The sequence below is a fragment of the Apteryx mantelli genome, chromosome 15 (genome assembly GCF_036417845.1).
Source record: "Apteryx mantelli isolate bAptMan1 chromosome 15, bAptMan1.hap1, whole genome shotgun sequence".
Lineage (NCBI taxonomy): Eukaryota > Metazoa > Chordata > Aves > Apterygiformes > Apterygidae > Apteryx > Apteryx mantelli.
The window spans coordinates 9,394,368-9,421,534 of NC_089992.1; the positions used below are offsets into that span (position 1 = coordinate 9,394,368).

Sequence of the window (27,167 nt, forward strand, 5' to 3'; positions counted from 1 at the left end):
ACCACGGTGGTGACAGGCCACCTGTGGGTTGGTGAGGGGTTTAAAGAGACAGTCTCCAGCTGCAACAGGAGCCCTGGCTATTGTCTCCGCACCTGATAAAGCGGGGGGGACCTGCAGCCCCCATCCCATCCCCTCACCCCCTTCCTCCTTCTCCTCCTCCGCTGCAGTTCTCCCGCGGCCGACGCACCCCGCGCCCATCCCCGCGGCCGCTGGGCTGCCCGCGCCGCCGAGCACCGCCAAGGTAAGGCTGCGCCCCGGCCCGGCGCCGGCCCCGGGCTGGCTTTGGGGGTCCCCCTCCGCCTCGGGGTGACCCCCCTCCCCGCGGAGCAGGGACGCACCGCGGCTCGGCATCGCCTGCAGCGGGGTGCGGAGGGGGGACACGCTCCCCGCGCCGGGCGCTAACAAAGGGGCCGGTCCGTTGTCAGGCGGCGGGGACAATGGGGAGGTGGCCGCGGCCCTGCCCCCCCCCGGGACCCCCCTGCGAGCGCCGGGGCTCACGGGCGGCCACCCGCCCCGCTGGGGCCGGGACGGGGCATCGCCCGCCGGGGACGGGGCCCCTCGGCGCCCGGGCTTGTCCCAGGCGCCGGCACGGCCGGCTGCAGCCCCCCGGGCAGGTCCCGGCCCCTCGCCTTGCCCTCGCCTCCAGGCAGGGCGCCGGGTTCATCCCGGGAGGCGAGGAAACCCCTGGGCTAACAAGGCGACGCCTGGGTCAGCGGATCCCCGCTCCCGCAACGCGCTGCGATGCTCCTGCCCCGGGTGGGAACGGGGCCGTGCAACTCAGCGGGCTGCCGTCGCCTCCAAGCTGGCTTTCCCGGACCTCGTCCGAAGGCGTCCACCTCTGCCATCCCCTTGGCCGGCACCTGCCTTCCCTCCACGCTCCTGCCCGGGCAAAGAGCGTTCGGCAGCTCCTTCCCCCCCAGTGCGGCCCCCGGCAAGGGGCTGTGCCGAAGGTGCCCAGCGCCTCGGCCTGGTGCCGTGCCAAGCGCTCGAAACTCAACACCGCCAAGCCCCGAGGGTCTGGGGGCCGTGGCAGGTGGCGGTGGCTGCCACGGTGTTTGGGAGCCAAGGTGCGTGTGAGATGAGCAGGCAGGAGCGGGGGAGAGGAGCAGCCCCCTCGCCTGGGGAGGGAAGCACCCTCTCTGCCTGGTGTCCGGCTGCGACGCTTTCTCCTGCTGCCCTCCCGTCTCCGAAGGGAAGCAGGCAGGGGGTGAGCGGCAGGTAAGTGCCTCGCATTCATTCTGGCTGTGGATTTCAGTGTCTCTTGGATGCGTTGGCAGGGAGCGGGGCAGAAGAAGGGTCTGTGCCCTGCAAGAGGCTCAGAGCAGGATGGAGGAGATGTGTGAGGGTGGATTTGCATGTCTGTTGCCTGTGAGAGGAACCCATCCTGCAGGACATACCCAAACCGTTCCCAGGCAAGTTGCCAAACTCTTCAGAGGCGCCCGCCAGGCAGTCCCTTGCCAGGAGCTCTGCTTCCCAAGCCTGGATCTCCCGTGGGTGCCTGTGGATGCCCCTAGCTCCACAGGAGGCTGCATGGACTCCCACCAGCTAAAGAGACAGTGGTCTCAGAGGAGTGGGCAGGAAGAGAGCAAGGCAGCTGGAGGCAAACCCTGTGGCTAGTGTTTCCCTGGGCTGTTTCTGCAGTCTGCAGAGTGGCAGCTGTCCTGTGGGCATGGGGCAGACTAGCAAGGCTTGACTGTGCTCTAGCTCCTGTGTAGGGCATCTCTTCCCGGCTCCAGCCTAGAGGAACTGGGCAACCCCCCCTGCCCAGCTGAGGAGGCAGCTGCCCCAGGCATCCTTGCAAAGATGAACCTGCTGGAGGGCTCTCTGCATACTGTTTCTGCAGTGCTGGGATCTGAAGGAATAAGTAATAGCATGTTTGTGCCATGAATCTGTCAGAAGATGCGGAGGGCTTGGGCTGAGCCTGCTTTGGGAGTGGAAGAGGCAAAACGCAAATTGTCTGATAGGTGGAAGTCTCAGTCTGAGAGGAAATCCCAGGGCACCGCACCTTGGACTTTGCACATCTGCTTCCCCTGGCAGCGGCTGAAACGCACGGCCACAGCCTGAGCCTCCCAGCACGTGGCCCGGGGGGGTTGTGTCTGGGTGATTTTGGAGGGGCAGAGCCGGGGGAGCGGTGGTGAGGCAGGCGGCCGCTCGCGATGGGGGTTCACCCAGCGGTTCAGACTGGTTGTCACAGCGCCTGCCGTCCTCTGCGCCTTCCTGCAGCTGCTGCGAGGTTGCGAGGCTTTGCTGTCTTTGCTGCTTTCTCCGCCAAAACCAAGGCTTGCTGGCTGAGCTGATATAACTCCGGCCGCGGTCTGTGTATCGCCAGGCTGTGAGGCGGCAAACGTGGCCAGACCCGCCTTGCAGAAGCACCCGGCAGGGAACGGCGTGCAAGGGTTAATGCGATTCTGGCACCCGCGGGTCCCTGGCAGCGCGGCGCTTGCAGGGGCAGCGTGCACAGCTCTGCACCCTTGTCACCACGACACAGCTCAGTCGTGATCACCTCTGCAAGAGGCGAGAAGCCAGATGCAGCCGGCTCTCACCGTATGATATCGAGGGGGTAGCGTCTTGCTGCTGGAGCCGTGTGAAGTTGAGAGTCGGGCATGTGAGCTCTGATGTGAAACCACTCGCGCCGTCCTCACTGCACGGAGGACGCTGGCCTGGGTCTCCCCCGATGCGCTGGGCAGCTCCCACCCTGAGGAGAGAGCGGCCGCGGCTCGGGGCTGCCGGAGAGGCAGGTACCGGCTCACGCGGGGGTCGAGCCGTCCCCGAGCGGCCCGTGCGCGTGGGCGCGCGGGGGGTGAGAAGTTCCTCTGGGTGGGCGGGGGTGACAAAGCGGAGGTGCCACGAGGAGCTGGTGCGAGGAGGAGGCGGCTGCTGCTCTTGGGGTGGCTCTCGGAGGGGGTATCAGGAGCCGGCGTGCCGGGGCTGCGCTGCAGGCGGTGCCGGAGGGCTGCCAAGTGCCGGCTGGTCCCCGCGGCCAGGCGGAGCTCGCGGGAGCGGGGGGACTGCCCGGCCGCTGTCCTGGGTGTAGCTCGGAGCTGTCCTGCGACTCACCGTGTAGCGAACCGAACCAGGGCAGCTCCCTGAGGCGGCACCGGCTCGGCTCGGCTCCCTGAAGGGGAGGACGAGACCCTTCAGGAGACCAGCCAGAGCCCCGCGGTACGAGGTGACGTGACTGAGGCTATCGTGCACTGAGCAGCAGCGCGGCATCGCTGCTAGCAGGGCGAGAGGGAGGTCGCCAGAGCCTCCTGGACACCCTAGTGGGTGCCGGGATGGGTGGGGGGGGGGACACACGAGGGCAGTCTGGCTGGGCCCGCGTCACCCTGTCCTTCAGCACGCTGCGTGGGACAGCAGTGTCTGAGCCATCGGCACAGAAAGTTGGAGTTAATTTAGTACTCAACAGCCACAGTCGCGGGCTCACTGTTGTTGCGAGGGGCTGGAAGCGAGTTGCAAAGACACAGGCATGGCCCTGGTCTGTCTGAAAAGACGTACAGAGCAGGGGGAAAAATACAGCAGGCAGGAAAAGTCACTGAGTAGTGGCTGGCCAGGACTGATAGTCCAGGGAACCTGATATTGAGATGATCTCCTTTAACTGCTTCAAAATCCCGTGGGAGCCCCTTCCAGATGTATCCAGAAGAGAATTCACGTCTGCGTGGAATACACCCAAGAGTACATACATGCACACGTCATACCCAAATATGCTGCAGCACTCAGAAACACCAGCTTGGAAGCTGGCTCGCGCTCCCGGTTACCCCCCGGCAAGCACTTTCACTCTCTTGCAAACACCTCTTTGCATTCCCAGAGAGGAAATAGCTCCTAATGCTGGGTGATAGATAACGACGATGTGGCGTGTGCTCCTCTCTTGACCCCCCTCCTCACAGTGTCTAAAAGCAGAGCATATCCTTTGCTTATTTTGCAGACTTCAATCCAAGATAGTACTTAAGCTCAGAGCTAGACACGTACTTGCTGCTGTCTTAAGTAGGGATGTGATCTCTAATCAAACTTCACCGGGTGTCTTCTGCCCTGCCCTCTGAACGGGGCCAGGGCCTCGCCGAAACAAAATGCAGTTGTGCATTTGCAAGGAGTATGAGATTAAGGCACCAGCGAGGCAGAGTTAAGGTTAAGTGACCTATTCAGTGGTCCTAGGTCTCCAAGCACTTTTGCTTGATTTCTTAGAGCTTAATGTGTTTTTTCTGTGCCGTACATCTGCCCCCACAGGGGTTCAGGCTGCTGGCGTCAGGCGCCAGAGTGACAGCACACGCTCTCGCCATCCAAACGCAGAGCCAGGAAGGAAGGGACGAAGGTCGCAGCTTCCCTGCCCTTGTCACGCTGTGGGCTGGATCGTGCCGAATCCGCAGGGGGGTTGAGGAAATGATGCCACCAGGCAGTAACGACCCTCCCTTGCGTCTCCAGCCCAGATCAGCATGTGCGCGCTCGGCAGGCGCAGGCTCCTCGGCAATAACAAGCAGGCTCTCAAAGCCCAGCCGATTAACCCCGCTAATGCTATTGTTTTCTCTCGTCAGGCCCCCCGCGAGAGGGTGGCACAGAGCCTACTAATTGCACTGGCAGTCTGCAGCGCGTGTCTCTGCTCACCGGCGCTGCTGCCCCTGCCAAAGGCCGGACTAAGGGGCTGCTCTCCCTTCCCAGCGGTGCGGGACGCGGGGGCGGACAGCGGGCATCCTCCGGCCGCGGGCAGCGGGAAGCGCTTGGCCTCTTCCCCACTGGCACGGCGATGGCCAGCTCGAGCCCAGTGTGCTCGTTTCTGGGTTGGCTCCCGATAAGGGAAGGCGCTGGGTGCAAGGAGGTGGGGAGGGCTGAGGTTGCCCTCTCTGCCCCCGGCAGGGACTGCAGCGAGAGGGGACGGGGCTAGGTGGGAATGCCAGGGACGTGCCTGGGCGCCGCCGAAGCCCGGAGCATCCCCCCGGCTCCTTGCCGTCCCCACCTCCAAATCCCCAGGCCATCTGGCCACGCTCATCCATGTTAAACAAATGTTAGAGTCTATTAGCGGGCCCTGCCTCCCCTTTCCCCCCCGGACAGATGGAGGCTGAGCGAGCTCGGAGCCCCGGCCGGCAGCATTCATGTGTGTGAATGAGAAAATTGAATTATTTATGGCCACGCGAATAAGGCTGGCGGCGGCGGAGGCCGAGCGGAAAGGACTCCATTACGTGGCAATACCTGTTGCTAAGGAGCCTGGGCATCTCCGCTCCAGCCCCGGCCCCGGGGCCGCGCGCCGAGGTCGCCCCGCCGTCCCCCGTCCTCGCCCCCTGGCAATGGCTCTTTGCCCCCGGGGCTGGCCGGGCTGGGGACAGAGATCGGGGCCGAGCGCTGGGCCGGCCGCGGCAAGGGGCGACTCTCAGCCGGGGCCGTGCAAAATCCCCCTTACGCCTCCCCTCCCCGGAGGTGCCGGGAGGTGGGAGCCGCAGCGAGAGGACGACCCAGGTCACCGTTCTCGCTGCAGCAAGGCAGATCCGGTAAAAAGTAGCTGGGATTAGCATCAAACTCCCGTCAGAGCATCTGCCCGGCCTTGGCTACGCAGGCTGCGAGGGGAGAGACGTGCCGTAGGGTTGCACGGCACTGCCGGGACACCCCAAAGGGAGAAATGGGCCCATCACCCCGGCAGGACCCCAAGCCCCCCCCCCCCGATGATAAATCCCTGCTGAATCCCGCAGCGATGCTGGGAAAAGCGCCGGGGCATCCCTCCCGCCCACTATCTTCCCAGCTCCCCCTCAGCCGAGAAGGAAGACGTGGCCCCCGTCGGGGCACCGCCCGCCTTGGCGGTTCCCGTGGCCCGGCCGGGGTCCGGTGGCCTCCTCGTGCCGGAGGGGCCCGGCACGGCGTGGGACGCGGCAACCCCTCGGTGCGCGCCGCGGCGCTCGCAAGGACTCCCGCTCCCTTCCCAGCGCCGCGAGGGCTCTGCAGGGCTAAGAATAGACTCCGGCTCCTCTCCTGGAGCTGAGTGGGCTCTGCCGGGCTCCGAGGAATAAAAAGCAGGCAAACGCTTATTTTAGGTACTGCAGTCAGCAGCTGTGACTCTAATATATCCAAGGAACGGCACTGCGCCGTGTTTACCCAGCCGCTTTTCAGGGCAGAGGCACCGCTGGAGTCTGCTCTTGGCCAGGCTGCAGATGGCCGCAGCGTTCCCGGCCTGCGGAGCGGCGCTGGAGACATCTCGCTCCAGCCCCCCTCGAGCCGGTGCCGAAATCACAGCCGGCTCCTCCAGCCCGCGCTGCACCGCGCTGCTGCGTCGACGGTGCGCCGTCCGCCTTGCCCTGCTGCCGCTGCCTCCCTCCTCGCCCCTTCCCTCCCTCCTGCTTTCCCCCAGCCCCACCGGAGCAGCTTTGGGGGACGGATGCTCCCACCCTTCCCTGGAAATGGGGGAATCCGATTTCTTCCAGCTCTCCGTCCCCGGGTGGTGACGGCGGGCCAGGGGAGCCCTGCTCGGGGATTGCTCGGGGTCCTGGTGCCGCATCCCTCGGCAGGATCCCGGGGCCACGTCCCTGCCGCCCAGGAGAGAGGGGCGTTTTGGGAATCCCTGTGCCGGGGTGAGACTTCTGCCCGGGATGCTCCCAAAACTGCACCGCTCCGAACACGCGGCTGGGGAAGCACCTGGTCCCGGGAGAACAGATGTGGGTCTGTCTTGCTAGCATAACCCCGAGGTAAAACCAAGAGAAAGCTAATTGTTTCCATAGTTACGTGAAGTGGCCTTTCTCGGGGAGTCGCGTCATCGCTGCTGTCACAAGGTTAAGGCGGTGGGGAGTGGTGGCGGGGAGGGGGGGAGAGATGTGTTTTCTTTGGAAAAACCATGGCAACAGCGATTTCTAAGGGAACAGCTGTGCACGTCGAGGCTGTGGGGAAGGGGCTGGGACCTCGCAATGCCGATGGTGCGCCGAAAGCAGCGGCAACAGGTCCAATGTCTCTGCGCGGCGGCCTCCAGAGCCCAGACCAGCCCCAGCCTCTCCACGCGAGGGCTTTTCGGGGACCCTCGAGGTGCTGGCATGGTGTTGTGGGCCCCAACATGCCCAGCACAGCAACGTGAGGATACTCCAGTTGGCTCCCCATGTGCATCCCAGAGAGGGCAGGACGGGGAGTGAGCCCCCGCTTGCTCCGGAAGTGTGGGTGCCGCCGTTGTGTGGGTGGAGGGGGTTCCCCACCACGGGGAGGGGGCAACAGCTCCTTGTCCCAGGTGAACACACTGGGGAAAAGCCCCGGCGGCATGCTCGAGAGCAATCAACGAGTGGTGCAACGTTTGCATACCCGTAATGCAAATACTGGCAGAGATGGGCACCAAGTCAACACCTGAGCACCAGAGATGGCACAGACCAGGCTGGGCAGAAACACACTGAATAAAACTGCCTCCTGTGACTAATGGAGCTGCTTCTGCTGGGAGCTGCTGCCAGCGGGGCCTGATGCGTGGAAGAACAGGAGAGGGGATGCTCTTAGGGTTGAGGAACGCTAACGGAGCTGTAAAGACAGTGGTGAGGGCTCCAGGGCTGAGGCCAGGACTGCAGTGCCCAGAAGGGGCCCAGGGCTGGAGAGGGGAGGCTGGCCAGGGTTGGGAGATGCACAGAGGACCAAAGGACCTCCACCTTTGCAATAGCCAAATGGACCCTGCTAGGAGAAGATGCTGGTCTCAACTGCAGTCTCCATCCTGGCTCCTGTTTCAACACATAGCTGGAAATTATCTCTCTTTGCAAGACGGACTCTTAATTAAGACCATTTCCCTGAAGGAAGCCAAGATGGAGAGCTTCACTTCTCGGTATTCCAGCGCATTCTGGCATTCGTTTCCACACCAATTAGGGCACAAATTAGTCATTCGATGCGAGATTCAGTTGCTGTGCTCAAGGGAGGCTCTTCAGCACACGTGCCATCTTTTTCCAAGAATTTGGGTTGCAGACACAAGCAGGCCGGCATTCCTGTGATGGGGAGAGGGAAGAGGCAAGCAAGGGTCCTTGGGGCACTGTGGTCTGTGGCTGCTATTAATGGCCCAGGGCTGGCCTGGGACCCCTAGAGTGGGCACAGAGCAGAGTCGGGCTGGTGTCAGCAAAAAGGATTTGGGGTATCTCCATGAGGAGGGCAACAGGCTGAGAATTCCTCTCCTTGACCACTGGACTATGGCATTACCCTATAGGCCAATGGACTGTAATGCTGAGACAGAGTTTTGAGACTAAAGGACCAGATGGAGAATCAGTAAATGGTATTAAAATGGCAACAGAAAGGGTGGGAGGAAGAGAGAGGACCAGGTCTCCCCAACCCCTAACGTAAGTGCCTGCATCGAGGTGCATATTACTGCCCTTTGGTTCCTCTAGCTGAGTGCTCCCGGCTTTGCCCTCTGAAAGTTGGGTTCAGCACACGTTGCTGAGGGATTTATGTCTTCAGGACACACTGCAGTCCCATGAAACATGTCTCTCACCAGCAGAGCAGGTCTTTGGAGAAGGCCGTGTTGACAAGGACACTCCTTCCAGGCAGTGAGGCTAGACCTGCAGGGAAAGGGAAGGCAGCGTCCCTCTGTGCGTCCCTCATGCATCATTGCTGCAGCCAGTCTGCAAAGACCTGCCGTGATTCCTGCAAAAGAGAGCCTCAGAAACCCACCTTTGCTCTCTTGCAGGAAGGCTGGTCCCCCAGGAATGGGATGGGGCTTCCTACCACCAGCCTGGCCCCCTTCTCAGAGTCTGGCCCTGGTCTCCTGCTGTAAAATGACAGCTGTGCCCAGAGGTCCTGAGCCCACATGCATCCTCATTGCTCATTTCTTTCCTTTGCTGGTTAACTCTTGCCCTGGAAGGCCCAAGTACTGTGCGGGCTGTTCTCCTCTTGATCTCTCCATCTGAGGAGAGACCCCATCCGAACTCTTCTCTTCAGCAAGCCCAGGAGCTGGCTGTACCTCACCAGTAACTAGAAGGAAAGACAAGAGCACCCTGATGATGGTGGCAGGGAAGGATGTTTCTATTTAACTGCTTGCTGATGTGAATTGTTACCTCTACTCCCAAAGGAGATGCATGCACCCAGAGCCCCATAACAGCCGTGAAACCCAGAGATCCTGTGGGTACCTGCTCCCTGCCAGGCTCCAGCTGGGCTGTTCCACTCCCTGGGAGACGCTTGGCTGGGCACAGTCGCTGGCCTGGGGTGAAGTCTCTGTCCATTACCCAGTTTTGCAGCCAGATGGATGGCTGGGGAAGGCCAGCAGATCACACACAGGGAGTGAGGGCCATAAAACTTCCCACCTCCCACCCAGGCAGTCTCAGATGCTGCTGGTGCCACAGGACTCTCCGTACAGTCACAGCTGTCTGAGTCCCAGTCTCTGGACCAAAACCTTTCTGTAGAAATTGTTTGCCACATTGGTTAATGAGTGTTTAGCCTTCTCTCTCCCAAGGCTACACCTTCACCCAGACCACATGATGAAAACCTCTTTCTGGAGAGGGAATTGAGGATGAGATGTTATGCTCTGTGCTGCCCTGGCATAACAGCATCTGACCCGAGGGCATATTGGGGAGCTAGGACAGAAATGTGTTTTAATGTCAGTTGAAATCTCAGCTTCTCGATGATCACCTGCTCTGCTCTTGAGCTGGCTCGATGCTCTCAGGTGGCAGTGTCTCTGCACAGTGGGAGTGTGGTCCCCAGCTGTGGGTCTGCCCACCCGCACGAGCATGAGCTGGCGTGCCGCAAGGAGAGATCACAGAAAATACCCTGGTTTGGTCCAGGACAAACCACGTTGGCCGAGATGTTTTCATGCAAGCGTGGTGTAAAAAGCAGGTGAAGAGACAGGAGAATTCAGAAGGAGGTGGGTCCAAAGGGCAAAAAGCAAAACCGCGCTGCTGAGGTGACTGGGAGCACTGCCTGCTCTGCAGCCCGGGAGGAGTGGGATGCCTGCAGGCAGGTTGTAAGAATTCATTGAACATGACTTATGACACCTGCAGGGAGCACTGGAGCAGACTTCCAGTGCAAAAGGAAGAGTCTGGATGGCTGATTGATTTGCGAGCTGATGCGTGGCTAAACGGCCGGCTGGAGAGCTGATGGAGAGGCGGCTGGGAGGAGACATCAGAAAGCAATGTTTGGCTGCTGGTGTCTGCATCTCTCCAGGTGACCCAGGAAACACAGTCTTGCTGCAGTACCAGGCATCTTTCTCGTCTACTGCTAGTACCTTTTTTCTTACCATATCCCTCTTTCTTAAAGGGGTGGGAGACAGACAACGCTGCTGAAATGACAAGCAGAGTGCCATGCTGACTGTTTGCCAGTAAGAGAGCAAGGAGAGGAGGGTTTCAGCTGAAGTATCTGTCTCTTGGTGATCTCCTGCTAGAGTCCTGCTGCAGGGGAGTCTCAGAGCCTCTGAGTGGGGAGGCGCTTTTGAACATGTTTTGCTGAGTGACGCGGGGCGGTTGGGGATGGTAGTGCTCGGGATCTGGGTCCTCCTGCTCCTTCAAAGGATTCATCTTTCTGTCTCTGTGGGACAACCTCCCACAAGGCCACGTGCTCCATGAGAAATGGTCAGGGTCACACATTCAGCATATATTTCCCTAAATTCTTTTCCTAATTTGCCAGGAAATGCTCTCATTTCCCATGAGCACAACCACCATGCAGCACGTGGGATAAGGAGGCTACCTCACCTTATGGTTTCTCTGCACGCTGCCCGCTCCTGCTCCTTCAGAAAGGCACAAGAAACCCTGCGAGGAGCCGCCTGCTCTTGGGGCATGCCCTCCTAGCCTCCATTAGTTAGTGGTTGTCTTAGGCACTGAAGCATTTGTAGCCTTATTCTTCCTAATCCTGTCTAATGTAACTGTGGCTGTCCTCATTAGCCACATAATTGTCTAGCAAACACAAAACAGGCCCTGACACAGTCAAAGGAAATTGGTTTAAAAACGTAAACCAACATTCCCAGATTTTTTTAAAGAGGGCTCTTTTTATTAGTTGCTGTCACACAGCTCCATGCAGAACAATGGAAAAGTGATTCTTCCTCAAAATATGCATTTTTTTTAAAGATCATCATCTGAAATGTCAGCAGGGGAAATCCACCCTGGCCCCCATACTGATGGAAGGCAACTGCGTCTCCAACCAGTCTCATCTACCAAGCAAGGGGGGTTCCAAGGAAGGGAAGATGGCATCTCCCATCCATGCTCATGTGCGCACGCTCACACACACACACACACACACACACACACACACAAGCACGCACACTGGCATGGTTGCCCAGGAAGAGGTTCAGCTATCCACATCTCCAAGTGATAAAGGCTCTGAATTTCAAAAGGGCTCCATCCACTTCTGACAGCAGATGACAGGGCTAAGTTAATTGAGGCAGCAGTAAGAAATCTAATTAACCTGCAGTATGTTGTTTAATTTGTGCAAAGCTGTTGTGGTTACTCGACTATAAACTCCATGCCCAGCTCTAATGATAGTGACTTGCATTGCAGCAGCAATAGACAGTGTCCTGGACGCAGGCAGCCACCTCTTGCTCACCCTTGAAGGTGCCCTCAATTATGCACAGAGCGTTCCAGTGGTTGCCTCCATCTGGTTCTTCCGTGGCATTTGAGACATGTTTCTAGCTCCAACCTTTGGAACAGACACCTGTGTTGCTTCTCTGCCCATTCTGGCATTCAACCCTGGTGCATGGCTTCCAAAAACCAGCCTTCAGGACCCAGCAGTGTCAATCTGTTGACTGCATTAAAGTCTAGGAGATGGGTTCAGGTCGCTGAGTTCCCACCACAGCTCTTAGGCTGTAATTATGTTCAAGGCTCTTTACCTCAGTTATTTCTTTCTGCTAATGCTTGGAGTTGCTGTACTGATCTTTTCTTCAAGGCTGACCTCCACGTAACTTCCCAGGAGAGAGCCAGGCCTGTTATTTAAACCAATTCACGAACTGTCTTCCGAAGGCCAGTTGTCCATTATACGATTTTTTGAACAGCGGGAGCCAGCAGGGCTGATGGCACCTGAGCTCTTTGTATCAGTTTTGGAAGAAGTATAGGAAAAGTGATGGATGTCCTGCATTAGCATCACTTCCCCGTTTAACCTCCCCACAAGATCCTGGACCAGCTAATAGCTCCACTATAGCGTTGCAGAAAGAGAGCTCTGGCCTTTCTGTGAGTGACTGCAGAAGGGTGATACTGAGTCTCAACATGCTCCTTTTTCCTCATGCTCATCACTGAAAGCTCTGGTGGTCGCTCCATGACCACTAAGAGAGATGCAGACACATTCATACCCTACAGGGACAGCCTTTCCATGCAAAGAAGGAAAAGCTTTTAACTGCGTCCCAGAAGACTCTCAGTTGCCCAGTGAGAAGAGTTTTGCCAAGAAGGGAATTTGAAAGGGAAATGATCTGTCTCTAGGGTCCATCACAGCCAAGCAGTGGTGAAGCCCTGCCGCCATGGGTGTTTGCTAGCGTAAGGTCTCTGGAGCAAAGACCCCTTTTTGTGCTGTATGTACAGCACCGAGCACACTGAGGTCCTCCTCAGTGCTGCTGCTCCAGCTGCATCAGGGATATGAAACATGAGTGCTCTTGGCAGTGTGTTTTTTAAAGTGCTGGATACCAGGCTTAGGCTATTAAAGGCTATGGAAAGAGGTTATGCCTCTCGCCAAATGGTTTCAGCCCTAATAGGATAACCTGTAACTGGCAAAACAGGAGGCAAATCTTTGCAAGGGGGATGGAGAGCACACGGCAGTGAGGATGTGCTCCAGGGCGCCGAGACGAGCTCTGAGAGCAGAACGGCGGCTGAGCATGCACATAAGCCCTACGCGGGGAGATTTACAGCAGCAATATACAGAGAGCCCCGGGTTAGACGCCTAGCCGAGCTAGATACCCAGCCTCTTTCCCGCAGCAGGCAGCAGCTCCCACTTGCATTCGAGCCCCCCGGCCAGCGGGGAGCCCGGAGACCCTGACTCACTCCTCCCCGTCACAGCGGGACACAGGCCGTGGCCTCAGAGCAACCTTTTGGAGTTTTTGCATAGAAAATGAAGCCCGTCAGAGGTCTTCTACCAACCTAGAGTCAAGCTCCTGATAACGGAAAGCTTGGACACCACCAGTCCGGACAGTAGAGCAGGAGGATGTCCTCTGGCAAAGCCGAGGTGTCCGCACACAAACCTGTGGCTGCCTCTGGCCGCCCGGTCCCCTCGCACTGCCCTGCGTGCTGCTGAGCTGCAGATCCTTTTCTCTTAATCTGGGGACAAAAGCAGCTCACTGTGCTGCCGAGAGGGGGGGAAGAGGAAGTGAATGCAAAGAGGAAGAAGAGTTCAATTTGGGTTTTTTTCTTTCTTTCTTTCTTTCTTTTTTCTTTTTAAGAATTAAAAAGTGGCAGTGCTAGCGAAGGGTAATTATCCCTCTGTTCCAGCTGAAATACAATTAAGGCAGCTCTCAACGAGCCCCCGGGATATTGTGGTTTACTAATTAACAAGCGGATATGCTGTGGCCCCTGTCATGGCAATTACAGCATGAGACAGGCTTCAGGAGCTCTAATTACACGTCAGCCCGCGACACACGCTGCAATACAAATTAACGAGGGGCCAGGGCTGGCGACAGAGGGGCTTTACCTAGTGCGTGGCCGTGCCAGGCAAAGGGAGAGGCCGGGGACAGGGGCAGCCGACACGGCCTCCGAGTCCGGGGCCGACGCAGGGAGCAAGCTGGGGACCAACCAGCCCCGGCCGCAGCGCGTCCCGCACGCGCGGGGGCCGCCCGCGGAGGGTGGCGAGGGAAGAGCGTCGCCCATCGGGGGGTCCGCGCTGAACGTGGGGATGGAGACGGGCACGGGGATTTGGTGTTTCCAACCTCCATGTTGCAGGCAGCAGTGGACACCTTGGGACAAAACACGGCTCTGAGCTCCTCCTGTGTCCTGACCGCCCGGCACATGAGTTACCCGGTGCCCTGGGAGCAGCTCGGGGGCTCTTTGCTTTGCAGAGCCGGTGTCAGCTTTGCCTCTGGGTCCTGATGACATGACTGGCATTTGGGATGACTGCAAAGAATAGCGAGTATCGCATTTTTCATCATTAATTCCCAGACCAATAAAGCTGCTGTTAAGAAAAGAAGTCATATGGGAAATACCCAACAGGGTTTTGAACGCCGACAAATAACTAATAGGGCTCCCACAGCCAAGAGGAAATTTTCCGACAAATTGTTTATTGAAAAAAAGTTATGTAGCTCCAGGCTGAATTCAACTAATGGTTTTGGCCAGGTATGAAAAAAGAAAACAAAAACAAAGCAGGATTTCTGTAAATCAAATTTTGACATGTTCCATTTCAAAAAAATGTTTCCTTTCAAGAAGTATTAAAAATAAGTAATTAAACCAAAAGAAACATCCTGCACCTAAATAGGCCATTTTGTTTCCTACAGAATGAAATGATATTTGTCAGGGGGATATTTAGGAAAAAAAAAATTAAAAATGAGGAAAAAATAATCCACCAACCTCATAATTTTCCCCTGGGGTTCTTAGGGATGACATAGTCCAAAAAAAAAAAAAAAAAAAAAGTTGACTTACCTGCCCAGCTTGAACAGTTTCACACATCACAGTAGACATCATTCCTGTGCCCAAGGAGGAAGGGGCTTCCAGCATGGGTGCTGTGGCTGGGGCGAGCCGTGTTCTTCCCTCAGGTCCCAGGACCAGGCTCCTTCAGGTCACCACCCAAAGCAGCAGCAGCAGTTTTCTACGCAGCTTGTACCACTTTGGTCCTGGAACCGAGACAACAGGGGCAATAAATTAAATATGCTGAAAGCCCTCCCAGAGAACGGATCGGAGGTGATTTGATGGATGCCCTCAGGATGGGCGGAAAGGGCTCCCAACTCTGGGTGAGCAGCACGTCCAGGGAGCTCAGTCCTGGATCTGATGACCCTGTGCTCAGTGCCGCAGAGGGGCAGCCCCATGGGAGATGTTTCAGCAGTGCTTGCAAGACGGTGCAGGGTGGACAGGGCGGGCAGCGCCTGCGGGACAGCATTCTGCATAGAAGTCGTCTAGGGTGAGACATCCCGGAGAGGATGCAGGTCTCACCAGCTCCACATAGCAAGGAGGGCTCGTTTGGTGTTTTAGGTCTCTCGTCTCCCCTTGAAGATCAGCATGAACCCATAGCTCCTCAACTGTATGCAGAAGGACGGTATTTAATGCACCTGCTCCGGTGGCAGCAGACTCCCAGGAACACGCAGTCCGGACATTGGTTTGTGCCTTGCGGCCACTCGTGCACAACCATCTCGTCTGGGGCTCTTAAGGAGGGGACATTGCACAAAGGAGCACTGGAGCTCCGTGCCCAGGCCCTGGCCGCTGTGCTGGACTTCCTTCCCAGACCCTGGCAGCACTGTCTGTGCTGGCACTGATTACAGCACCGTCCCGTGACTGCCGAGCTGTTTGAGGGGCCGCGGCGCAGAGGCCAACACCTGCCCTGCCAGTGCGGCTGGAGGTTTCTCATGCAGGTATATGAGACTCAGGGAGGGTGAGGCAAAGTCCTCGGGTTTGGGGATCCCTCCAGCCACGATGCGGGTTGTGCTGGCTGGAGGAAGAGCCACTCTTGCTGGAGGAGTAGGGTGCCTACAGGGAGGGAGCCCTGAAACAGGGATGGAGGGAAACCATGACATTTCACAACAGAAGTGCATTTTCCCACCCTGGAAGAGACCCTGCTTTCTGCTTGCGGGGGTTGTCTGAGCGGCATGAGATCTCGGGGCTGTGTGTGCCAGATTGGATTGAGACCCAGCATTTTCGGGGAGGAAGGAAGAGGAAGAGCTGACAGGGTGAAGAAAGCAAAACAATCCTCAGCTGCAAAACATACAGATGCACGTTGCAAACCACAGCCAGCCTGGGACAAGGGCAGGGAGCAGTGCGGGGGTCTCCTGTGGCGTGGTGCCCTGGCCGCACGGGGCAGGCAACACGAACAGCAACAGGTCCTGGCCACGGCAGCTGCTCCTCGCTTGCTTGTGGCTGTGGCCAAGGGGCGAGATGAGAGACAGGTGCTTCTGCGTGGCTGGTGGGTTTTGGAATAACCCCCCTGCATGTGGGCTCAGGCCCAGATGCTCACACACACCGCCTTTCCCGCGGGGAGAAGATATCACCCAGTCCCTGCTGCCAGCAATCGGGGCATGAAGCCACCAGGGGCCACCTCAGCTGCAGAGCGGTGGCAGGGGGAAGGCGCACACCACCTTGCACGCATGTCCCAAAATAGATCTCATTAACCATCGCAATTAATGCAAGCCGGGCCCTCTCTCCCTCTCACCACCCCAGTCAGAGACGTACATAAAAATAACTGTTTATTACACAGCGGGCACAGCCCGGCTTATCGCTGCAGACAGGAAATTGCTGCGCAGAAACTGCACGTTTCACTTTTAATAAGTTTGGCAATAAAACGTCTCATCAAATGAGGCCACGACAGAGTGATAATGAAGCTTCCGCATGGCCCATAATTGCTTACTGCTCTCCTGGGGGCGAGCCAGAAAATCAGGGCTGAGGGGGGAGCAGACGGGGAGCCATATGCCTTCTCCACCAAAGGGGCTGCCCTACGACCATATGGTGCCGTCGTTTCCCCTCACTTTCTGCTTCGGGAACATCCCTCTGCCTCCTCCCCAGGATGCGGTAGTTTTCGCTGTCCTGCTTTGCACCCTGTGTACCCTGTGCCCTAAAGGCCACCTGTCCCGGTGCTCAGCCAGCCTGAACCCATCGTCCCCGGCAGTGTATCCCAGGATCAGCAGCACTGCGTCAGGATGTGTCTGAGGAGAAGGTCTACCCATGCTGGAGGGGCCGCTGTATGGGCACATGGAGCAGGCAATGTCTGAGGAACAACAGAGGAGCTGTCAGAGGAAGAGAGAGGCTTTTACTGAAAGGAGGAGGTTTTCTGTCTTCCAGGCAGGGCTTTTCAGCACTGAACACTCTTCAAGGCCAGATGGGTGCTTTCCCACCACGGCTCATCCATATTCTTCTGAGACCTTGGCCAGGAGGGTTATGGTCTCCTGGAGGCTGTGCATGAGTCAGCTCAAGACGGGAGACTCCAGGGAGGAGCTGCAGCTGAAGCATTAAGGATATAAAGCAGGAACAATGAAAGCACTAGACCCAGGTGACTGATACCCTACAGAGATGCTTCACTTCTTTGCAAAGGTCTTTGCTGATACAAGCTGCAGAAACCGTTAGCTTCTGTGGCTGATGTTCCTCAATTAACATCCACAGATTTCTTGCCTTCATGCCCTTCAAGTTCAAGTGGCTGACCACGAACCTGAAAGAAGTCCCAGCCTCAGCCCAGCTCAACTGAGCAGGCGCTGTGCCGCTGGCCATCAGTGGAGAAGCAAAGTGATGGAGGATGAACTACGTTGCCCTCTTCACAGAAATCTGAGGGTAAAGTTTGTTACAAAAAGAGGTCCCCAGGACAGCCTTCTATGCTGGATCTCCACTCTGGGGAAACAGGAGAATTCAGGGCTGCAGGGCTCCAAGATTCATCACGGTGAAGACCAGGAAGCACTGCTGTAATTATCTTTTCTGGTGTCCTCATAGCAGTGACCTCAGACTGTCAGCCAGTTACGTCTGCAGCCCAGGATGGCCCCATCTGCATCTTGAGCTGGGACCAGGGGCTGCTCATAGCAGAGAGATGACTAGGATATGCTTCTCCTTTTACATAGCTCAGCCCTGCTTTTTTTCATCTCTGCCTCTCCTCTAATCATCTGTCCAGCTATCACCATAAGAAACCCATGAAGTGCTTCTCCGCTGGTGAACCTCTACCAGTGAGGGGCAGCTCAGGCCGCAGGAGGAACGCATTAATTAAAGACAGAAGCAGGGGGAGTTAGATGTTGTGCTGCTGGGGAAGCGGCTGCTGGAGAAGGCCAAGGCTGGCAAGAAGAGCTGGCACCTGAAAAACGTCCAGGAGCCCTTGTGCTGCCAAACACCCGGCACCCGGGCCAAACAAGAGGGCAGAGGGAAGGACAACTTCCAGCATGATATGTCATCACATCAGCCTGTTAACTGTCTGCTACCTACCAAAGGACTGTTGCGGTATTTCTATGTGTGTCCTTCACAATGGAACGCTATTTTCCTAGAGAAAACCAGGTCTAGTAAAGGGTTGGCCACTTTTCTCACCTGCTTCTTTATCTCCCCCATTTCTGTTTGATCTTTCAGATCCTGGGGGACACAAATCAGCCTCCTCCCTCCTCTGCTAGTGATGGGAGCAGCTCAAGGAAAGCCTCACCTGCCCTGGCCCCTAGGGGACTGTTAGGAAGGTGTCAGGTGACCAGCAGACCCCAGGACCATGCTGGGTCCTAGGCTAGCTGTGGGTGGGTGTGGGGTGCCCCTTCCCCCTTCATGAGCACCATCCTCCTGCTACAAAGCTCTTCTGTACTTGTGTTTCTCTCTCCTAAGTTGAAGTGGTCCTTCTTCATCCATGGAGGCAAAGCTGGGCCCCTGCTGCCTTCACTGAACTATCTTATCCCTGAACTTCTCTTTCCCCACCAATAGCCTCTCATTGACAGAAGTCCTTCTCAGCTGGGAAGCAAGGAAAGCAATCCCCACTGCTCCTGGACAGGTTGCCAAGGTGGGACAGGCTGCTCTGCATGTGCAGGACTGTTCCTGCATCGTAGCCAACACATGGGTCCTTCCCCATATCGGGGCAGATGCAAGGGACGGCAGTAAGGAGTAATGCTGGTGATGCATCTAAGATCCTGGTGCGAACACCAACAGAGAAAAGAAACCAGAGTGAAAAACCACCATCCTCTTGAAGGCCTGTCTGCCCCCCTCCAAAGGCACGGTTCCTCCAGCCCCCCCCCCGCCCCCGGCACATCTGCCCAGCAGCCCCAGGAGCAGAGGTGGCCCACCCTTCCCTGGTGCGGGTAGAGTGGCTGAGTGATGGGTGCTGCCAGGCCCTGTCCAGTGCAGCAAAGTCAAGCCAGAGCTGAACAGGGACCGGCGCAACCGGCACCGTGCCATGCGCGCTCCGTAGGCAACATTCCAGCTTTGCAGTAATAGGAGACAAAATGAGACGTGTCCAGGCTGGGACCGGAAAATGAGGCATTTTAGAGTCACAGCAGGATTGTGCTGGCGTTACTGGAGCCCTCTGCCCACCACTTGGCTCCCCAGGCAGGCGGGAGGCATTGTTAGCCTGCATTAGCGCTCTCGGGGAGTTTACCTGGAATTACTGATCCAGATTCATAAACATGCTCGTGTTAATTGGCTGCTGCGGCCGCCGCAGCCGCCTGCTGCCATCTCGTCCCAGCGCAGGGACTTCACATGCACTCATCTCCCCATCCCCAATGTCAAGATGTCTCTATTCCTCCACCCACTTGGACCGAGGAGGCTGGAGGTACCGAGGCCAAGAGACAAAGACCCACCTGGAGAGCAGAAAGAGGCAGAGGCTGGACTGGTCTGTAATCCTGGAGCCAGCTTATGTCCACAGACACCCAGTGAACTGCACCAGCTTGGCTCAGCAAAGGAGCACGTTGAAAGTAAAACACAAATGCCCACTTGAGGGTTTTATTTGGTCTTTGTGGGGACCTTGAGCTTTGCAGAAAGTCCTGCAGCCATGGGAAATGGTGACTTGAGGGCAGACACTTTGTCTAAAGAGCAACTTTTAGTGTAGGAGCAATGATAGCGTGGCAGGAGAGGGAACGGCTCCCAGCCAAGGACAACCATCAGGCTGCTCAGCCCGAGATCAGACTTGCTCTTGTCTCTCTTGGAGTGAGGCCAATCACTTCTAGTAAATTATTCATCTGACAAATTTAGCCTGTTATTCTATCCATGATCTACTCAGAGTTTTACAGATTTCCCTATTATTTGAAATTGTGAAAATACTGCAGAAATCTCTCTCGGGCTCTGGCATGTTCTATATTCATCTTAATTCTTGGCTCATCTGTGACATCCAAAGCACAGTTTCTACCACATGGTGCCAAACTCTCAATCTATAATGAGATGACAGGACCTTGCAGAGATGAGCGACACCTCCGTTCTGCACCAACCTTCCCACAAGGAAGCTTGCATGAGGAATCACAAGACTTGCCCTTTTTACGGACGTGGCCCTCCTGTGGCTTTTGTAACTAATGTAGGCTCTGGCCTGGATAAGAGCAGGCACAGCAGTGCCAACAGGACAACTGCCCACAATCTGCCCCCATATTTGCTGGTCCTTCTTGCACCATTTTCCTGGTGCAAACTCTTTGCTGGGCGGATTTTTCCCTGCAGAAGCAGTCTCCTTTTTCACTAAAGCAGGCGATGATGTGAGAACTATCTAATGATAATCCTGAGCTTATAGCATAGAGGTTAGTGGAACCAGAGGAGTCCATGGTACTCAGTGGACCCTTTTAAAGTAATTTTGACTTTTCTCACTTCCATCCCTATATCTGGGACACAGGAGAAAAATAACACCACTATTCCCCTGCAGTCAGACCTATCATGGCCTTATAAAACTGGAAAAAGCTTTTGCCTCCCCCCACAAGCTCTTAATTGCTGCTGTCAAGATTTCTTTGGAAACACGAGGGTACAGCTAAAACTTAGCACTGTCAAGGGGAATCACATGCCTCTTATAAAATGTAACGCCTGGAAAGGAAGATTGCTGAGCAAAGAGTAAGCGAGATGGATGGGGTTATTGTGAACAAGCAATGACTAATCAGACCTGGGAGTACAACAGCGCTGTGTCAGAGGAGAAGCTGCCGGTCATGTTCATCAATAAGCACAGTGCGGTCAAGGTGCATGAATCTCAGCTAGGAGATTTTAGACGACCTCTTAGGAAAGTTTGTGGGCCAGACTCTGGCTGCAGCTCTGGAAGCTGCCTTGGGTTATACCTTGTCCTGCTCCTGCTTTCTCCCAGAGAAAGACCAGGTCTCTGAGTGGTTCAGAGAGCTCCCTGTCCCACTGCAGGATGCGAGGAAGAAGAGCAGCCAGCGACACCACATCTTTGTCCGCTTGGATCTCCCAGACCTGGGCAGAGCCTGTCATTGTCGGGTTGACAACGCAAAGCTGTGTCCTATGACTCTAGAGCCAGCTTAGTGGTAGAAAAGAAGCTGTAGAGGTGCAGGGAAGTCACCAACACTGAAACAGCTCAAGGGAAGTTAAGGTGATATTTGAACTGATTGCTAAATCATTCCCCAGTGGGTTTCCAGAGATGACTTGACAGAGGAGAGTTTCCTATAGGAAACAGGTCCTGCACACCTTGGGTTCACCATTCCCAGAGAGGACCAGGGAACAGCACCCAAGAAACCCCATTCGACAGGATCAGGTTTGCACTTAAATCAGTAAGTCTTGCACACCAACCAGAAATACCACAGGCAAGTGCGATCCTCTGTTAACAAGCGTCTGAAGGGTTTTGCTCACTGGAAAACCTGGAATGAGCTTCACTGTGTGAATCACACGTATTCCTGATCCCCTTGAGTGTCACCCCCCACCCCGCCAGCTATGTCACCCAGGGAGTACAACCACCCCATCCGTGCTGACATGGTGGGAACCGACGCGCCGTCTCTCCCGCGGTGCTCCCCTGCTGCACTTTCACAGGTAGCTTTGGCATCTCGCTGCTGTTTCTCCAGGCTCTGTGGGCACTGTGGCCAGTGCCTGCCATTCGGGAGGAAGGACAAGCTCCCACCTCAGCTTCGGAGCACCCCTGGCACCTCACCTACACTTTTCCATCCGCAGCCGGAGACAGGCAGTTTGATGGAAAGGTCACAAAATGCTACGAACCTGCTGGCTGCTTCTGAGCAGGAGCAAAGGGAGGGGGAGGGAGGGAAAGAAAGAGCACTTGCATCATTTCAGCCCGAGGAAGGGCCATCACATCCACTTGACTCCCTCAAAATCCAGGCTGAGCCAATACCTGACAACTTCTTATCTACAAGGCAAACGTGGCCCCTTTTCATGCCCACGCTTCCGCTGGGAGCTGGTGGTGGTTGCCCTAATCGATTGGCTATTCTAAATATACGGGCCCTTGGGATGGGGGAGCTGTAAATCGGTTTGGCTTCGCAGCTTGGTCTCCAGCAGAGGATTCGAGCAGCGGTGCCGGGGGGGCAGGCCAGGTAAGCCCTGGCGAGAGCCTTGTTTTGAGAGAGGAGGGCTCTGAGCCAGCGAGCAGGTGCCAGCCGGCCCGGCCCCCGGCGGAGTCGGGAAAAGCGAGCGGTGTCCGCGTCGGAGCACGAAACGCAGGTCAGACCGTGCTGCTTCCCCTGGCGACTGCTCTGCAGCAGCGCTGAGCACCGGAGCTTTATCCGTAATAATCTCAGCGTTTGCACACTGGGGTGCAAATCATGTAACTTGACTGTTACAGGGCGTTCATCATTCCTGGGAAAGCGAAACAGCAGTGCTGGTACCAGGGAAAAGCCCGTGAGAGCCAGTGTCCTGCCCCACGCTGGGTGCTGTCTCGGGGCTCCCACGGGGGCCGACGTCAGTCTTCGTTTCTCCAGCACCGAGCTCGAGCTGGTTGCGGCGCGCAGAGGCGGTGTTGTGACGGTCAGCTCACGCCCTGCATGGGGAGGGAAACACGGGGCACAGAGACCCCCAGCAACCCCAGCTGAACCATCACCACGAGCTGCGTTGCACAGTTTCACCAGAAATAACAAAAACGAGCAGAAATTCCTACAAAGAGACCTGCCAGGGCTTCCTAACACGTTATTGTGGGACACTTTAAAGACTCTCATTAGGGGGAATTAATTAGCTTAACAGCAGGGAAGGAAGCGAGATATGCAAAGTGCAGAGGAACAGATTTAAGGAAAAGGTTTACTAGCCAGAAGAAAAGTGTAAAAGGACGAGGAAAAATTAAATTACGGGGCAATTTAATTCTTTTAATTCCGAACAGGCAGAACAAGCCCACAGGTGGTTTTACAGGGGAAGCAGTAACGCTTGTCCCGCACACTTGGCACGGGGAAGCAAACCGAACTGCTTCCCCCAGACATGGGGAAACGCACGACAAAACCACTTACGCCAGCCCAGGCGGCCGCACCGGACGCAACCGCGCAGGGGCCGCGGCGGAGCTGCCGGCAGCCTCAGGAAGACGGTTCCCCCCGGCCACCGGCCCCCAGCGCCGGGTCCAAACACGGCAGCCGTCCGACGCGGCGCTCGTCGGCGCTCGGGTCCGGCTGCGTGGGGATGCATCGCGCCGGCCCCGGGCGGCAGCGGCTGCCCCGGCGGGACGAGGACGGACGTCGTGCCCGGCCCCCTGTGGAAGACTAGTGATTTTGTTGTTGTATGGCTCGTCTCACCACAACAAGTCACAGTCTGCCTTAGGGCGCCCGGCCCCTGCGGCGAGGCGCGAGGCTCGGGCGCCCGCGCGGGGCCGCGGCGCGGCTGGGCGACCCTGCTCCGCTTCTGACCACCTCGGCCGCTGCTTTCGTGAGCCTCGCAGGGGAAAGCAACGAGGGGCCGGTCTGAAACCCCCCCGACTGCACCCGCCGGGCGCCGCACCAGGCGGGCGGGAGGGAGGAAGCCGCCCGCGCGCTCCCTCGCCTCGGCCCACGGCACCGCGGGGAGCAGGAGCAGCCCCGGCGCGGCAGCGGGCTGCGAAAAGCCGCAAGGCAGCGGGGGCTCCGGGAAGAGGCGGCGAGGGGAACGGCCGCCACGGCAGATTCGGCCTTCGACGCCCCCGCCGCGCTGGGATTCCCACGCGCCTTCGCTCGCAGCCGGGGCAGGTGCTGCGATAGGCACCAACACGCAGGGATGCCGCAGCACGGCGGGACGGGCGCAGGCTCGGTGCGGGAGGACGAGCGGGAATCGTCCCCTTTCGGCACCTCCCAGGGTACCGCAGCGGCCGGCGAGAGCTGCTTTCCCCTTCCCTGCACCACAAGGGGACAGGACACCCCCAAAAACGTTTCTAACTGGTTCAGAGATGCCCCCAGTCAAGTCCCCTCTGCACCCTCACTCCAAACCCATCACCCGGAAAGGTCCCATCCCACCAGGAACAGGCTCAGAGGCCGGGTGGCTAGAAGCAAAGCAGAGACCCACATGCTGGGCAATGCTGGGAACAATGCTCATTTCCCAGTACTGGGTTTAATTTCTTCTTACAACAGCCCCCCCCCCGTCCCCCCCCCGAATCCATGCAAGGAGGCCCCTACAGTGAGGGCCCATACAGGGAGCACCTCTGCCCTACAGCTGGAGCCACGCAGGGAGCCGCCCGCTCCCCTACAGCCGGCACCCACAGGGGGGTGTCTCCTGCCCTATAGCTCATGCAGGGAGAAGAGTCCCTACAGGCGGGCCCACGCGTGCCGGGGGGAGACCAGCCCTATAGCCGAGCCCACGTGGGGAGAGACCAGCCCTATAGGCGGGAACCCCCCCTCCCCCACGCAACCTGTGCGCGTTATAGCCGGGGCCTCCGCGGGAGTTGGCGGAGCGTCCCGCCCCTTTATGCAAATCTCGCCCCAGCGCGGCCAGTGGGAGGGCTCGGGGGCGGGGAGGGGGCGGGGCCACGGCGGGGCTTGCCCGGGCATGTGAGGGCCGCGGCTTCCGGGGCAGACACGTGGGAGCCGCGCTGCGCCGGGCCGGGCCGCGCCGGGCCGCGCCGGGTGAGGGGGGGTTTCCCCGGCGGGGGGTGGGGGGCAGTGGGGCGGGCAGGGGGCCGGGGCCGGGCAGTGGGGCGGGCGGGGGGCCGCGGCCCAGTAATGGGGCGGGCGGGGGTCCAGAGCCGGGCTGTGGGGCAGGCAGGGAGCCGGGGCCCAGTAATGGGGCAGGCAGGGGGCTGAGGCCTAGTAATGGGGCAGGCAGGGGCTGGGCCCAGGGGTGACAGTTTTCCCCCCTTTCCTGCCCCTTGTCGCCCTCCAGGGCTGCCCCCACCCGTGGTTGGGGGCCGGGAGGGCTCTGCAGTGGGGTGCACCAGCCCCGGTCTCTTTGGGGGGGGTGGGGCTGGTGTGGGGCTGTGTGGCGCTAACCCCCGTGTCTGCTCCAGCAGGGATGCCTCCTGGCAAGGGGCAGATGACCCCTCTCCTGGGCTCCCCGAGGGTCTCCATGCCGGCCCCGAAGGGCGCTCATGCCCCTGCCGCAGAGGGCAGCGCCTGGCCCCCGGATCCCCCCTGTCCCCGGACGGCCACCGAGGGCCCCGGCTCGCCACAGGGGCGCAGCAAGAAGAAGAGCCGCAAGCACCAGAGGTTCCTGGAGCGCAGGGCGCTGCTGGAGCAGAAGGGGCTGCTGAGACCCCGCAAGCGCCAGGGCAGCCAGGCCCCCGCGGCCAGGCCGGCAGAGGCCACCTGCAGCCCACTCGCCAAGGCGGGTGGCAAATGCGGCCAGCTGGCCAGTGAACCGCGAAGCGGGAAGGTCGGGAAGCCCAAGCAGGTCCTCTCCCTGTCCCCGTCCGCCTCTCCGGACAGCATAGCCAGGCACCACTCCGTGCTGCTGTCCCAGGACGACGGTGGCAGCTCCATGGCGGTGCGGACATCCTCGCCGCTCCTGCGCCCGGGGAAGTACGTGGCCATCGACTGCGAGATGGTGGGCACCGGCCCTCGGGGGAAGCTGAGCGAGCTGGCGCGGTGCACCGTGGTGAACTATGAGGGGGACGTCATCTACGACAAATACGTCCAGCCCGAGCTCCCCATCGTGGACTACCGGACACGCTGGAGCGGGATCACGAAGCGGCACATGAAGAACGCTATTCCCTTCAGGGCTGCGCAGGCAGAGGTGAAATGGGGAGCTGCAAACCCCGGGGGCAGGAGGGGTGCGACCGCGTGGCCCCAAGCTGGGCTTTGCTCCATTCGCTCTTGGGATGACCCTGTCCCGATAGCTTTTTGCCAGGATTCAGACAGACCCATAGTGTGTCCCATACCCACACCAGCATCTCATTCTGGTCCATCTCATGGGGGGACTTTTACTTATAACAATGGTGCTGCTTAGCTTACGTCTCCTGCCAGTCCCTTGGGATTTTGGCAGGAGGCTCTGAACCACTGCAAACAAACCCCAGGCAAACAGCAACAGCCCCTCCAGCAGGACGGTGTCTGTGAGAGGAAATTAGAAATAATCAGTGAAGCTCTGCCATAACTGGGTCCCATGACTTTGCAAAAAAGTTATCATTAAATTAGTATTTAATTAAAAACAATAATATCATGGCTTTTTATTTTTTAAAAAAATGCTATATGTTATCTGCCAGCCACAAACTGTGATATGAAGGGACCCATGCTGAGCTGCTCTGATGTAGACACACAAGCACAGAACCAGGAGCCACCTAAGCCTTGTCTGAGCTTGGTTTGCTGTAGCTGAGCCTCCGTGCCCTCAGGCTTTAAGCAGTACACTATGTACCTGCCTTGCGCTGCTGTGGACTTGAGTAACATTGTGTAATGGGACCAGCCGGTTACCACTCGGTTCCGGGAACCTAAAAGACTAGAACCAAAGAAACTAAATTTAATGCAAAATGGTTTATTTTATACTTAATCTGTGTTTCTTTTGCTGCACCACCTGTCTAACCCCATCTGACACTTCCAGATCCTGAAGATCTTGAAAGACAAGATTGTGGTAGGACATGCCATCCACAATGACTTCCAAGCCCTGAAGTACTTCCATCCAAAAGACAGGACCCGAGACACCAGCCGGATCCCTTTGCTGAACCAGAAGGCAGGATTCCCTGTCAAAGTCAGTGCCTCTCTCAAGAGCTTGGCCAAGCACCTGCTCCACAAAAAGATCCAGGTGAGCACCCGCCTCCGTGAGGGGACAACAGATTGCATGAGTAGCAGGTTGCATGGGACTTAGCCTCCGTGAGCGCTCTATAAATCTTGAGATGGGGTACAGTCCTCAGTTCTGCTGTGGGCCTCTGTAATCAGCCTGGTTCCCCCCATCTACATGGGGTGCTATCTATGAGACAGAGACGGAACTTATTCATCCTATGCTCCCTCCGTCTATAATCAAGCCGGGGGAGACCAGCCTCTGTAGCTGAGCTGCCATTAAGCACCTCAGTAAAGCAGGGACAGGACTTGCAGCCTCCAGAAAGTGGTGGTGGGAAATGCATACATTCCTAGGCCTGTGTGAGGCTGGATCAGACCCTTGCTGTCTCTGAAAGCCCCAGCACTTGTCCTTACGAGCAAGTAAACGGTATGACTTGTAGGATTTCTGCCAGCCCCCCCTTCTAATGGAGCTTTTCCCCTTCGCTCTCAGATCGGCCGCAAAGGGCACTCGTCGGTGGAGGATGCGCAGACAACCATGGAGCTTTACAGACTGGTGGAGGTGCAGTGGGAGAAGGAGCTGGCCAGCACCCTGCCCCCCAGGCCCCCCAGCCCCGTCGCAGACAGCAGCACAGACAATGACCAGTACATGGATGACCAGTACTGGCCCACAGACCTGAACACAGACAGCCTGTGA

The 27,167-nt window shown here is 57.7% G+C and overlaps 1 protein-coding gene across 3 annotated transcripts; it reads left to right on the plus strand.

Moving 5' to 3' along the window:
* Window positions 1-27,167, plus strand: AEN (apoptosis enhancing nuclease). Of its 3 annotated transcripts, none has more exons than XM_067305729.1 (4): window positions 1-241; window positions 24,778-25,499; window positions 26,298-26,498; window positions 26,964-27,167. In XM_067305729.1, exons 2-4 carry the CDS (start codon window positions 24,780-24,782, stop codon window positions 27,165-27,167), a joined length of 1,125 nt encoding a protein of 374 aa, XP_067161830.1. In that variant the 5' UTR covers window positions 1-241; window positions 24,778-24,779. The 3 variants fall into 3 exon arrangements, with proteins under 3 accessions (XP_067161830.1, XP_067161828.1, XP_067161829.1); XM_067305727.1 differs by lacking the exon at window positions 1-241 and adding an exon at window positions 24,334-24,394; XM_067305728.1 differs by lacking the exon at window positions 1-241 and adding an exon at window positions 24,377-24,394 and having other exon boundaries at window positions 24,775-25,499.

Bases quoted from the DNA above. Each gene is read 5' to 3' on its own strand.
- AEN (XM_067305729.1), top strand. From the start codon at position 24,780: ATGCCTCCTGGCAAGGGGCAGATGACCCCTCTCCTGGGCTCCCCGAGG. The intron at 25,500-26,297 runs GTGAAATGGGGA...TGACACTTCCAG, and splicing joins TCAGGGCTGCGCAGGCAGAG to ATCCTGAAGATCTTGAAAGA. The intron at 26,499-26,963 runs GTGAGCACCCGC...CTTCGCTCTCAG, and splicing joins TGCTCCACAAAAAGATCCAG to ATCGGCCGCAAAGGGCACTC.